This window comes from Pan paniscus, chromosome 8, assembly GCF_029289425.2.
Source record: "Pan paniscus chromosome 8, NHGRI_mPanPan1-v2.0_pri, whole genome shotgun sequence".
In the NCBI taxonomy this organism is placed as follows: domain Eukaryota; kingdom Metazoa; phylum Chordata; class Mammalia; order Primates; family Hominidae; genus Pan; species Pan paniscus.
In genome coordinates this window covers 143,885,248-143,899,642 of record NC_073257.2, presented here as the reverse complement: position 1 = coordinate 143,899,642, position 14,395 = coordinate 143,885,248, and the positions used below count along the sequence as shown (strand labels likewise).

General features: G+C 47.3%; 1 protein-coding gene across 4 annotated transcripts in view; it reads right to left on the bottom strand.

Moving 5' to 3' along the window:
- The window catches only part of PPP2R2D (protein phosphatase 2 regulatory subunit Bdelta), a 62,669-nt gene that overhangs the window by 16,993 nt on the left and 31,281 nt on the right, over positions 1 to 14,395 (bottom strand). The window contains exons 1-7 of one of the 4 annotated variants that reach the window (XM_063607597.1): positions 14,246 to 14,343; positions 13,795 to 13,907; positions 8,593 to 8,758; positions 8,095 to 8,207; positions 4,625 to 4,802; positions 3,302 to 3,466; positions 970 to 1,231 (exon numbers count right to left, since the gene is read on the bottom strand). In XM_063607597.1, the coding sequence (XP_063463667.1) occupies positions 970 to 1,231; positions 3,302 to 3,466; positions 4,625 to 4,784 (587 nt within the window). In that variant the 5' untranslated portion in view covers positions 4,785 to 4,802; positions 8,095 to 8,207; positions 8,593 to 8,758; positions 13,795 to 13,907; positions 14,246 to 14,343. Of the gene's footprint in view, positions 1 to 969; positions 1,232 to 3,301; positions 3,467 to 4,624; positions 4,803 to 7,689; positions 8,029 to 8,094; positions 8,208 to 8,592; positions 8,759 to 13,794; positions 13,908 to 14,245; positions 14,344 to 14,395 lie in introns of those variants that run through there. The other 3 variants (XM_034931731.3, XM_063607598.1, XM_063607599.1) reach the window with 3 other exon arrangements.

The window sequence follows — 14,395 nt, the reverse complement described above, 5'->3', positions numbered from 1 at the left end:
AGCAAGTCACCTCGTGTGGAACAAGGCTTCAGCTTTGCACCACAACCTGCTGTTCACAGGGGCAGTGGTTCCTGCTATGGGCTGATGCTCCTGAGGCCAGCCGGGGCTGCGAGGCTGCTCTCGGAATAGACGCCTTCAGAGGCTGCCATTCTGGTTTCAGCTCCCTCTTAGTTTCTGGCCGTTGTGAGATTTCCCTTGCTTATCTGTGAGCTCAACTATGCACCTGAAGAGACACCTGCTGTATCATATCCAGCATTTCTAGGTGTTTATGCCAGAGGGTTTTGCAGAATATCCAGTCAATCACTTATTGCCAATAGACTCCTCTGTTCTCTTGAATTCTGAACAAAAATTCTATATAAAAATGGTGCAAGACAATCTTCCATCATCTGAAACGTAACTTTTTGCATAATAAAAAAACATAACTCTCAACCACACTAATCATAGTTATCTTTAAAGAATGTATACAAAATAAATTATCAAGGTACTAGAACCATCACATTATAAATTACATCGGTGTTTCAGACCAGCCATGACCACGCTGTGTCTGGGCATGACAGGCAGTGGCTCTGGGGTGTTTTCATCTACTTCTCTCCAGAAGGAAAGGCAGACTGCAACGCGGTCATTCCAGTGAGGTGAATCACTTCCCCACTTCCTTCCTTTTCACTCATTATCAGCATAATAAAAAGTAATACACTATCATTCACTAAGCATTTAACACATAGCCGGCCTGTACCTAGTGCTATACTTCTTATCTAAATATAAATGGAATGACAAGCTAGGTGAGAAACTTGCTCAGAGATCCTATTTTCTCTACCTTGATACTATCATCCATCAATCAAAAGGTCTGGAAAACAACACCCTATGAGCGTCCTCCTCTGACGCTGGAGGACAGCTCGCCTCCCTCACTGACCTTGCACTCTCGGAAACCAGCAAGCTTGGGGCGACAGCTCATCTCCACGCAGGCCTTACCTATCCGAACCGTTCCAGCAACACTCAAACTTGTCAAAGATGCAGTCGTTCTCATAGAGAGAGCAGAGCTTGCTGCGCAGGTACTCGTGGACCTGGTGGGTCTCCACCGGCCTGCTCTCCATGTTGAGGTCCCACACCTTCACCGACAGGTAGTCTCTGGTCATCATGTACCGCCCACTATGACTGAATTTTACATCGGATATGGATGAAATTATTTCTGAGAAGAAGGACCTACTGCTGGGATCTTCAGGCTCTTCAAAAACTGAAAAACAAAATAAAATGTTTTCAGCTTCTGTTTAAAAATCAGAGAACAAATCATTTTCAAGTTCAAGTAGGAAGTGGCTCCTTCAGAGAGACTCTGGAAGGGCTTGGCCTCAACACTAGGTCTTCTGATCTTTCTGATTCTCTAGGTTTTCTGATCTTCTGTGACTTCCGTGGGCAAGAGCTTCGGATAAGACATTCTAGCACCAGCTATGGACAAGGGACGGGCATGAGAAGCGTAGACGCCCAAGTCTCACCCGGACCCTGAATGAGAATCTCTAGGCAAGGTCCTGGGCACTGCCATCTGTGGGAGCTCCGCGGGGCATCCTGATGTGTGCCCAGGTTCAGCACCACCGCATTCCTGTAGGAGTGTCTCCGCGTCCTCATGGCACCAGGCCCGAGCACATGAAATTCTATCGCATACACATCACAGGAAGACACAAACAGCATTATATGGTCATGCAGACACAGCAGTCTGTGCCTCTAAGAAACTGCCTGCTTTTTGGAGGGTCGACAGTTTGTGGGTCTGCAGGAGTGACCACCTTGACTGGCAACGCTGTGGTCCTGATTTTAACCATGAAGACGGTCCCGCCGGTCCAAGCCAGCCAGCCAAGGTTTGTCTCCAATACTGAATATACTCAAGCTCTACTGTGACAAAACTGGATTCCTATTTTCAGAAAGATCCTCCCGCCTCAACCTCCAGGGTAGCTGGGACCACAGGTAAGCACCACTGCACCTGGCTTGTGCTTCCTTGACCTGAAGCTGCTTTAGGTTTTTTCTCTTTTTTCTTGATGTAGGAGCCTGTGTTTGTCGGCTTAGCATCTGAAATTAACTTGAAGCCAGCTGTGCCGACACCAAGCATTTACTCAAATAAATCACTCTGATGACAAATAGAACTGGAATCTGAAATTATTTACTCAAGAATTTTATGCTTAAGATACAGGCCAAATGCTACGAAACACTCATCCTCATCACAGGAATTCTAGTAGAAATACAAATTCTTAAAAACACACTCAACCTCAGGAAAGAGAACAGGCGAAAAGGCTGCTGCACACGGTCCGTGGGCACATTCCACCGAGGCACTGGGGGCGCCGCTGCACATGAGCAGCGGCTCAGTCTGGTGGGATTGACTGGCGGCTTCCCCATCAGAGGAAGTCACTGGACATGTGTCTACCTGCTGGCACTGGAGGAAGGGTCAGCAATGTTTCAGGACACTGGGACACGCTGACTATAGTGCTCTATAAAGTCAAGCCCATTCTTTATGGCTAAAAATAAAAACAAAACCAGAACCTCCCTCACCTAAAAGGAGCTTGAAAGCTCACTGGATTGAAATGCTAGACTTTCAGCTAAGGGAAGTGGCTTCCAATCCAGCCAAGCTCAACATGAACAGGAGCTCATTCCAACAGCTGGGAATGGCCTCCTGTGTGCTGGCGGCCTCAGCCCAGGTCTCACGCACAGAGGCAGAGGCAACGGGTGGCTCTTGGCGGGACTCAGTGCTGGCAGCCTCTGAGGAGACACCCAGGCTCTGGGCAGAAGTGACCCCGCTTCTCGGTGGTGCCAAAAGCACACTCACCCTACAGCCATAAGCCTGTGGGAAGCATGACCTCGAGTTCCACTTATTAGCAGCAGCCTCTGACACAGCCACACTCGGACGGCCCCAGCAAAGGAGGGCTCCCCAGTTGTGCAAAGGCACTTGGGGAACAGGAAGAACTCTCTAAGTCTTTGGAGTGTCTGAAGAACAAGTGGCTCTAAATGAGATGCTTTAAAAGACGCCAGGCGTGACCGGGTGCAGTGACTCACACCTGTAATCCCAGCACTTTGGGAGGCCGAGGTAGGGGGATCACCTGAGGTCAGACCAGTCTGGTCAACATGGTGAAACCCTGTCTGTACTAAAAATACAAAAACTAGCTGGGCAGGGTGGCACCTGCCTGTGGTCCCAGCTACTCGGGAGGCCGAGGCAGAAGACTTGCTGGAACCCGGGAGGCGGAGCTTGCCGTGAGCCGAGACTGTGTCACTGCACCGCAGCCTGGGTGACAGAGCCAGACTCCATCTCAACAACAGACGCACTTACACTTGGAGTGTCTGTCGCACAGGGCCGAGGAGCGCATGTCACACAGGCGGATGGTCCCTTTGCTACTGCTGTAGACGAACACGTTGCACTGGTGCGGGTGGAACTCGGCTGCGGTGATGACTTCGGTCAGCTCCTCCATGTTAGCAGGCTTGATGTCCACGATGTCTGGGAGCGCATGGTTAAGGCACAGTGCTCAGCTCAGCTGGTTGTTAATTAGTCTACATTCAGTCACGCGAAATAGGACGCCAAATAATCCACGCAGTGAGGTTTAAGGGATTAGCTATTAAGAAGGCCGGTTACACATCCCGAATTCCAAAGGAGCGCCTGGTAAGGGGATTGGGATGAGCACACTCAGACTACAGCAACGCCCCGGCCCAGGGGGAGACACAGACAAGCGAACACCGCTTTCATCTTGCTGCTATTATTAATGTTATACAGAAAGCCCTTAATAGCAAGATAGTACATACTTAATCATATAAATAGGAAAACCAAGCTAGCACCATCTGTGCAAAATCCCACACTCCCATACAAAACTACAACACAAGAATGCCACCAAATTCCAAAAGATGCTGCTCTTCCTGACATGAAGAGCTTATTCTGTGTAGTTACAACAGATCCAACATAGCAGGCTGCCCTATACAGAAATCCTTCAACTGAAAAAAATAAGAAAGGGCAGAATTCAGCTGTGGGCCAATTCAGACTAGCAGGCCCAGTTTCACCCTTCAAGCTGAAACAACTAAGAAAACCAACATACGACATGGAACCCCAGCTCAAGCCGCTGGACAGCAGAGGGAGAATGGCAGGGACCCTGGAGAGGCTGCAGACGAAGCAAGCCCCATGCTCCCGGCTGCTGGCTGGAAAGGGGCCCATGTGAGGAGGGCTGGGGCCACCCAGACGGTGCACAGCCACGAAGAACACAGGTTCTCAATGGAAGCTGCTGCTCAGATGGGTGATTCAACACTGCTCTAACCTAAGCCAGTATTTTCTATTATTCATTAGCAAATTTAGAAAAAAAAAAAAAAAGAACACATAATGTGGGTTTTTCAAATGCAGCCTATTTAAAACTGCCTCTGATTAAACCAGGCAGGCAGTGGACTTCAGGTAATTCCCATTATACAGATAACTTTTTCCCAAAGGTAGAAAGAAATTTGTATTTTTAGGGACAAACATTTCAAATCACAGAGAACTTACATCACAGGCTGCTGTGCAGCGACGGTATTTACAAGACTAGACTCTGAGATACAGGTGTATAAAGGGACGAGAGAAATTACTATCTAAAGAGCACCCTCGGGAAGACGCCAGTGTCCCTCTGAGGAAGGATACTAAAGCTTCTATCTGTGATTTCTAAGTGCCATAAATTAATTCTCAGGTCATCTGCAGAAAGATATGTTTCATGATCACTATTTACTGAAATGGAATTTATATGATATGTGTGAGCATTTGCAAAAATTCGCCGTGGACTCGCTTCTACCATAAGATCCATGGGCTTCAATATTGGGACCTAAAAATGGAAGGAAATAGGAATTCAAAACAAAGATCACAGCAGCACATAATTAGAACACTTATAGTAGATAACGAAAGAGGACAAGTTTATATTCACGGCTAAGTAATAATTTTGTACAGGCAATACCCCCAAATAACCAATTAGCAGAGTTATGAAAATACGCTACAAAATGGAATACTGTCTATTCCAAGTCTTCCCCTTGCTTCCATTACCGATGTTGACATGTTCCTGCTGAAGAGAAGATCAGCTGGCAGGGTAACAAACTGCCCAGGCACCGAGGCCTGCGGCTCCCTCTCGGGTGTGTCCTCCAGTGGCCACACTGAGGCGCTGGACAGCAAAGTCCTCCTGGGTGGCTCAGCTGCGCCCCTCCCTTTGTCCTCTCCTTGCAGCTAGATGCACACACCTCTTCTCACTGCACTAGGACTATGCTTCTCGGTGCAAACCCCACAAACCTCCACTGGCTCCAGGTACTGGCAGGGTGCACAGCAGGGTGCTGGGGAGCTGAGGATATTCCATTTCTTGGTCTGGGGCTGGCTACATGGGCATGTGCACCCTACAAACATTCATGGAGCTGGTCACTTATAGGGCAGATGTCTTATCTGCAGGTATGTATTATATATTACACTTCACTTGAGGTTAAAACAAAAAGTAGAAGGTACCTCCCGCCCCCATCTCTGTGTTGAGTGCTGTGGTCAGGGAGGCTTCCTAGGGAAGCCCAATTCGCACAGAAATAGAAAGGACAGAGAGGAGTGGGCGCTGGCTGCAGGCCGCCTATGGTCAGAGGTGAGAGCTCAGGCGTGAGGAATAGCATCACACATGAAAAAAGGAAAAAGGCCTGTGTCTCACTAACATCCAGCTGGAAGAAAAACATAAGCTTTAAAATCAAAACAAAAAATTAATGATAGTATTTTTTGTTATTCTTGTAATTAGAAACCAAAAGGGAGAGCCTTGAAAGCTTAGGGGAAAAAGAAAATCTCTCAACTGAGTCTTGTCTGGCCGAATTCTGTAAAAAATCAACTTGGAAAAGTGTGTGTAGTGAGGCTTCCCTCATTTTAACCCAGTTAGTGCTGACCACACCCTTGGATTCTCTAGAGCAAGAAGAGTCAGTTCTACCAAGTTCAGGCTTAAAAACACACACCTACCCCAATCCTCTAACAAATTTCCCATTAATCAAAACATATGATAGCTGCAATACTTACAAAGATTCCTTCTTTTATTGAAAAAATTTTAATTTGCATATAAAATAATTTGCTTTCATTTTTAGAGATGGGGTCTGGCTATGTTGCCCAGGCTGGTCTTTGAACTCCTGGGCTCAAGTGATCCTCCCATCTCAGTCTCCCAAAGTGCTGGGATTACAGGTATGAGCCACCATACCTGGCCAAGATTTCTTCTTTTAATTATATCCCTTTTCTGGCACTAAAATAATTTAAGAGCAAAAATTTAAAAATAGCAACATTTCTGACTCTTACCCAGTTAGGCTCAGATACATAAATAGCCCACTCTGAACTGTTAGAGAAGTAAGATCTCAAATACCGACCTAAGTCAATGTACAGAATTACCTGTCTGTGGTCTCTTCCCCATGCAACAACTAATGAAATAACTAGACTTCTCAAACACCTTCGGTAGGGCCACCAATTATACCCGTTTTATTTAGGCTAAACCTACAAAAGCAGCCTTGAATAAAACCAAGACTGGGCCTAGTAAAGGCCTACTGTTCTCCCAAAAGGAGCACGTGAGCTGATGGGTTGTGGCAGGGTCTGATCAGGAGGAACAGGGGTTTCTGAGGGTGGGGTGTGCACAGGTAACTGGGTGGGAGGTGGTGTTGGCTGCAGAAGAGATGGACAAGGCTGGAGGGGGTCAAGTGCCCACCCTCGGGGGTCCCATCACACTTCTACTTTAGGATCAGCAGTTTCATGATGATGGAACTGCACAACTCGTGTTACTGTCACTAAAAGTGATTTACACTAATTCAGGGGTGCAAAGGCGGCAGCACTGTGTATCAGACATCACCAACATTTTGGATCAAAACATCTTGGTTCAAATTAGGACCCTATAAACTAGATTTTCAGCAAATGCCACAGCCTTTCTCGCTTTGATGAACTCATAGGAAATACGGTGATAACATCGATGTGAGAAGTCTGAGGACACTCCTCCTGAGGAATGCACGACCCCAGGTGTGGCCACCCCACACGGCAAAGCTGGAGAAATGGCATCAGAACAGACCCAACATCACTCCCAGAGGCACATGTGTTAGGGAAAGGCTTCTGCGGTACAGCGTCCTCTGTAGCACTCTCCAAGACTAATGTGGAATGGGCTCACTCAGTCTTCACTTGATAAACAATAGTGTAAAAGGGGCTGAAATCTCATTAAAAACCAACCAAACCACCCAACTCAACCACCCACCCCCCGCAACCAAACCACCCAACCACCCAAACAACCAACGGTTTTCAAATCTAGGAACGGCACCCCCTTGGGACCAGGCAGAGTTTCCTTCCAGGGGACACACCTCTGCACAGGTGCTGGTTTCTCACCAAGACACACCTGGGCTCGAGCCCAGTTTGCCGGACACCCTTCACCATGTTCCATCTAATTGAAGACAACATCAGTGGTGCGTAGCACCAGGCCAATTATAAGACATTGAGGTTTTGAGTTTTAGCCGGTTTCATAAATGTTAAAATATGAAAAAATTTAGGCATCAGAATTGATGAAATATGATCATTTCATACTGCATGATGAGGGGGTAAGGGGGTACCAACAATGGAGCAAATAATTTAACAATTAAAAAAGTAATGATGCTCATGGGTGGACAGGTGAAGAGTTCTGAACCATCAGCATCTGCCTAAGCCAACCCCAAAGAAATTCCACGAGAATATCCTGAATGTACCTTGTGGCCCACAGCTCATCTTTCGATCTGCAACCTGTGCTATTTCACCTGTGAAGTGTTCTGAATTTCATCTGAACTTCCACCTCCCAGGTGCTGCTCTGAACCTTCTGAGAGAAGGGTGGTTGGTATGTCCACAAAGATTTCTGCTGTAGAATTAAATATGAGTTTTCCCCTTAGTATTGCTGTGTTTCCTAAGGACCACATGTGACTTTCTGCCTTTGTGGAAACAGGAGAAAGACCTTGCTTTTAAACACACATACGAGTGCAAACGACTTTCAGGAATCACGAGGCAGACCTCACAGCAGACCTCACAGTACTCCACCGCGCAGCACTCTCCAGACAGCAGACTGAAACGTTTATTCTTAATTTCTGAACAGCATTGGATAAAGCAAAGGCAACGTGTACCCGTAGCGCCGTGATCCTAAATGGGTCTCGAAGTCTTCCATCTTCGTCTTTCAGGTTATAACCTTCTGCTCTTTTATCTCGTTCACTTATTTTCCATAATTTTATAGTTTTATCTGAAAATAAAAACCTCATTCTCCATATGAAAAGAAAAACTATAACATGCATCACTACTGTTTGAGTACTGGTATTAGAAAGCGGTGCGGTCCTATATCGGGTTATAAGCTATGGGGTCTCTGAACATGAATATTTCCAATTAGAGGTGTTTTGTACAATAAAGAAAGATGTGGAGACGTGCAGAGTAACAGCATCATAAAGTGCACGTGTGGTTTTTGTTGCATACTTTGAATTTTCAACCTATCACTTGCTACCCTAGATAACTTACCCTCCCCCCAAAATTTAAAGCAGGAATAACTTCTAAAATAAAAAGGAATCTACACACACACAGAAAATTAAAAATAAAAAACTAAATCAAACAGCCACTTAGAACACAATTCTTACCATTTGTAGACAGTAGAAAATGAGCAGCATTCTGTTGTGGTAACCACCTAATTTTATTAATTTTTTCCTCAATTTCTAGACTTTTCAAATAGTCAAACTCCGGTTCATGACTTTGAAAGGTGCTGTAAACATTATATTCTCCCCTAGAATGAGGACGGCTTTTATTCTGCAAGGAAACATGAGAGCTGTTTTAACGAACAAAGCACAGTGCAGAGAAAATTTCAGTACTATAAATTTGAATATCAAATGACCATACATATTTTTTAAAGCTAAAAAATCCTGGCTCAAAAAAATCTCAGATGAAACTCAGGGGAAAAAAACAAAAAAGAACCAACTTGATTTCCGACTCTTCGACTCCACTTCTAGGTATGCATCTGGAGCAGGTCTGCCGAATGCAGCCTGACGTATTTTCTGGAGCGGGTCTTCCAAATGCAGCCTGCCGTGTTTTCTGGAGCAGGTCTGCCGAATGCAGCCTGCCGTGTTTTCTGGAGCAGGTCTGCCGAATTCAGCCTGTCGAATGCAGCCTGCCGTATTTTCTGGAGCAGGTCTGCCGAATGCAGCCTGCCGTATTTTCTGGAGCGGGTCTGCCAAATGCAGCCTGCCGTATTTTCTGGAGCAGGTCTGCCGAATGCAGCCTGCCGTATTTTCTGGAGCAGGTCTGCCGAATTCAGCCTGTCGAATGTAGCCTGCCGTATTTTCTGGAGCAGGTCTGCCAAATGCAGCCTGCCGTGTTTTCTGGAGCAGGTCTGCCGAATGCAGCCTGCCGTATTTTCTGGAGCAGGTCTGCCGAATGCAGCCTGCCGTATTTTCTGGAGCAGGTCTGCCGAATGCAGCCTGCCGTATTTTCTGGAGCAGGACTGCCGAATGCAGCCTGCCGTATTTTCTGGAGCAGGTCTGCCGAATTCAGCCTGTCAAATGTAGCCTGCCGTGTTTTCTGGAGCAGGTCTGCCGAATGCAGCCTGCCGTATTTTCTGGAGCAGGTCTGCCGAATGCAGCCTGCCGTATTTTCTGGAGCAGGTCTGCCGAATTCAGCCTGTCGAATGCAGCCTGCCGTGTTTTCTGGAGCAGGTCTGCCGAATGCAGCCTGCCGTATTTTCTGGAGCAGGTCTGCTGAATGTAGCCTGCCGTATTTAAGGCAAGTGTTAGTGGAACACAGTCAGGCCCATGTGTGCACATACTGTCTCTGGCTGCTTCTGCACCATCTGGGTAGAGGTGAGTGGTTGTGAAAAGGCCGCATGAGCTACAGAGGCAAAAATGTTTGCAATCTGGCCCTGGAGAGAAAGTGTCTGCTGAGTCTGCTCTAGAGGAGAGCCAGCACGGGCCTGAGGAGCGTGACACAGCGATGTGGCAGCTCCAACACAGTGGTAGTGAACCAGACGCCACACATATGCTAACCAGAGGCGAAGGGCAACAGTAAGCCACAAGGCCATGCAGGGACCACCACGAAGCCGCTGAGATAAATGAGCCAGCACAGACAACCGCACAGTGCTGCGCAAGTGAAGCAGGCTGCACAGGTGCCCAGAGTGAGGTGCTGCTTACGTACGTACAGAACAAGTCTGTTACAGAAGTGGAGAAACATGCTTGGGAAAACATATGCCATCTTCAAAATCATGAGCAACTCTGGGAAGTTAGAGGGAGAGTGAAAAAGACCGGGAGGAAAGTAGCAGGCTGAAATGGGGAGGGGACAACAGGAGCTTCATCTGTATCCCGAGCATTCTCCTTCCTTTGATGAAGGGATAACCTCTGGGTGGTGGGTTTGCAGGTACATCTATATTAACCTCTGAATCTTCTGTATGCCCTAAGTGAAATTTTCTGTTAAGCATTAAATATTTCATAATTCAAAATCAAGGACGCCAGTACTTTCATTCTTGCTCTATAACCAATATCTAATCTCTTAGGTGTTGAACACTTTAGTACATATGCTAAAGGAATGGAACTAAGCGAACTTTCAAGTCTAAACAGATGTTCCTGGATATTTCCAATCTGATCAAGTATCAGGAGAAGACATCCCAAGAAGCTACCCACACCCGCACTGCTGCAGAGTCCGATGTGCAGGGCATTCCTTCCACCGAAGCCTCCACGGGCAGGAGCTGAGTGCCTCGCCTGCCCCGCGTCGCTGCACTGAGTCTGACGTGCAGGGCATTCCTTCCACCGAAGCCTCCATGGGCAGGAGCTGAGTGCCTTGCCTGCCCCTGTCCGCCGCACTGAGTCTGACGGGCAGGGCATTCCTGCATTCCTTCAACCGAAGCCTCCACGGGCAGGAGCTGAGCGCCTCGCCGCTGACTGCCCTGCGTGTGCTGCACGGGGCAGATGTTGAAACTGTTCTCCTTTGACCCTCTCCTACCACTCTACAAAAAAGCACAGCCCCTCAACAGACAGTTCTATTTCAAGGGAGAAAAGTGGAACCAAATTATTTAAAAAGAAAAATCTGTATAACTAAATTAGTCCTATGCCCAAGACATTCATCTACTAAAAAAAAACAGCGGAATAGAAGCAAAAAAATAAAATGTCCAAGTCAAAGTGCTGCCTGCACTGCCCTGGCCTTTCTCCTAAGAGCCAGAACAAGAATGGTCCCTAGGCTGCAGGCTTGTCTCTCTGCCATGAACGGGTTCCAACTCCCATCCCAGTCACCCCAAACCCAAGCAAACCCTCAGCCTTCTCCAACACTCCGAGATCTCCTGGAGTGCCGCTCTGCTAGGAGAGAATTCTAAAGGAAACCTCACGGGGACACGGGCAGGAGAGCAGGGGAGTAACACACGGGAAGAGGAGGAGGAAGCGAGCACCTTCTCTTTTGGGACGTGCTGATTTCTGATTTCACCCGATTCCTGGCGGCTAGAGCTGAGCCTGGAGGGCAGTGGACCGCACAGCCACACCCATACATTCTGTGGGCCTTAGTTTTATTGGCTGGGCTTTCCTGTAAGACTTAATCTGCACAGAAAAGTAAGAAAAGCTTGAAACTCAAGGTGCTGACTATGCTTCCTACCTCGTCTTCTGCACAGCCAGAGCTTCCCAACGGGCCTCTATGGACCTGACTCCTGAATCTCAGGCCCTGCACCTTCCACAATCTGGTGCTCACTCACTAGCCTTCCGAATCCTCCACGCTCCTTCGATACTAAGACGCACATGTGGACGCCTGTGAACCTTGCTGCAGCTTCTAACTGGGAGCTGGGGTCGCTTGATGGGCAGCAGCTTCACCCTCTTGGCGGCTGCAACACCATCCGCGGCCTCTGGCCATGGATGAACACGTGCACTGCCGCCCTTACCCACAGACACACTCAAGTCCACAGGGAAAGGCACATGGGGCAACCAGCCAAATGCTCTAAAAATGGATGGACCATGAAAGCCTTTCAGACGTTAACCGAAATATGAAGAAAAAGAAAAAAAGCTGCCTGGGGTTTATCAAGTTGCAGTTGGCTGAACAACTTTAGTAGGGATTTGCTCCTGTGTAAATCTGTCACTCACATAACAACTTCATACATCTTAAAAAAGCACTTAACACTCTATAATACCCAATATATTTTAGAACGAGATGCTTGACTTTTATCATGGTCTGTTTTATATTTGAGACTATTATTATTTAGGTTAAGCAACGATTCACAAAAACAAGAGAAATTCCATTTTCTAACCTAAAATCTGTTAGGCAGGGATGAGGCATCTTCCCTAAGGCTATCGCTACAATGACAGACTTTTTAAATAAGCTAAAAGTGAAGTCTTGCATTAAGATAGCCATGACTCAACAATTTGTTAAAAAATCCTCCTGCTGGCCAGGCGTGGTGGCCCATGCTTGTAATCCCAGCACTTTGGGAGGCCGAGGTGGGCGGATCACCTGAGGTCAGGAGTTCAAGACCAACCTGGCCAACGGTGAAACCCCATCGCTACTAAAATACAAAAATTAGCTGGGCGTGGTGGTGCATGCCTGTAATCCCAGCGACTTGGGAGGCTGAGGCAGGGAGAACCACTTAAACCCGGGAGACAGAGGTTGCAGTGAGCCAAGATCACGCCATTGCACTCCAGCCCGGGTGACAGAGCAGGACTCCGTCTCAAAAAAACGAAACTCCTCCTGCTTTAAAAGTAACATTTAAACACCACAACCCACTTTTACTTCTGTTGAGAAAGGTAAGGTGTATGGTTCTTTTTTTTTTTTTGAGATGAAGTCTCACTCTTGTTGCCCAGGCTGGAGTGCAATGGCACGATCTTGGCTCACTGCAACCTCCGCCTCCTGGGTTCAAGCGATTCTCCTGCCTCAGCCTCCCAAGTAGCTGGGATTACAGGCATGTGCCACCACACCCGGCTAATTTTGTATTTTTCGTAGAGACAGGGTTTCTCCATGTTGGTCAGGCTAGTCTTGAACTTCCAACCTCAGGTGATCAGCCCACCTCGGCCTCCCAAAGTGCTGGGATTACAGGCGTGAGCCACTGCGCCTGGCCAAGGTATATGGTTCTTAAGTAGCATTGTGTGATATTCTACTTCTGAGATAAAAATGCAAAATTATAAATGTATCCAACTGTGAAGAAATATTAACAATATACTTATTATTCACAAAAGGATTTCTTACCATCCCAAATCAGAGAAAACAGGATTTAAAAAAATCTTTAACTACCTGGACATAATCAAAATAAAGCTGCAACAGGTATGTTTTGATAATGAAATTGGTTAGCACCTGTCAATTTTCCTCATGTGGCCCAGGGACAGTCCTCCTCCAGGCTCCCCTTCCTGGGGGGCAGGGCCAGCACTTCCTGTGTACAGATCTGCAGAGAGGGGAACCAGGGCCCACCAACCTCTAAACCAAAGTTCGTCACACAAATTTAGAGACCAGACTTTGGAGATGATAAACTGTCCCTTTCATCTGTTAGGAAACTCAGAGACAGGAAGGGCAAGGGACTGTATTTATAAGGAAAAGGCAGGACAAATATTTCAGACCCCAGGCTTAGCTGCACAGAGCCAGGGTTCTTGCCAGGAATCCTTGACTACCAAATCATGATCTCGCTTCCTTTATCACTGCTCATTAGGACCTCTGAGGAGGCTCAACAGAAAGAAGAGGGAGGGGGCTGGCAAGGCATCAGTGAAAAGGAAGTGCCGTGACCGGGAAGCCAGTGCTTGCTTATGAGCTGTGGGCTCCTCCAAGGCCCACACTCTGAAGGTTCCCTTCCCTCCGGACAGGTGAAGCCTTCAAGGGGGCATGGAGGAGTGAGTGCTGCTCACCTCTCCCTGAAGGGAAGAGAGAATTCACACCCCTGCCAGACTTCTCTGCAGGAAGTGCTGAGAAAGCTGCTCACACCTCATGGCAGGGCAGGACGGCAGGGCTGGGCCAGTACCTGCATAGGCGTATAAAGGGATTTTCAGAGAGAGCCGCGTGAGTTCTTATGGAATGAAAGCACATAAATGCACCTCACCACCACCCTGCATCCTTCATGGGGTCCCCAGCGGAATCTCCTCCCTACTCTGAAGACAAAGGCCTTGGAGACTTCACCGGGGCTCAGCAGCTGAGGCCAGAACTTAGATAATTTCTGAAAGGAGATTCTGTATGGCTAATGTGATGGAACTGAATCTTAATGAAATGAGACAATGAGAAAATAATTTTGCTTCCTCCCTTCTAAGTTATATGTGAAAGGTTGAATAATTGCATTTGATTTGTGGACTGAAAATTACTGACCTCTTGTTCACGCTGAAAAATAACAACTCTGCCGCCCTTGTCTCCTGTTGCAAGAAGATCTCCAGAGTAATTAAACTCAACGGTGGAAATGATGTCCGCTGTCAACAAAATACAGAAGCAATTTACCGGATGCGGTTTTGGGGAGGAGTC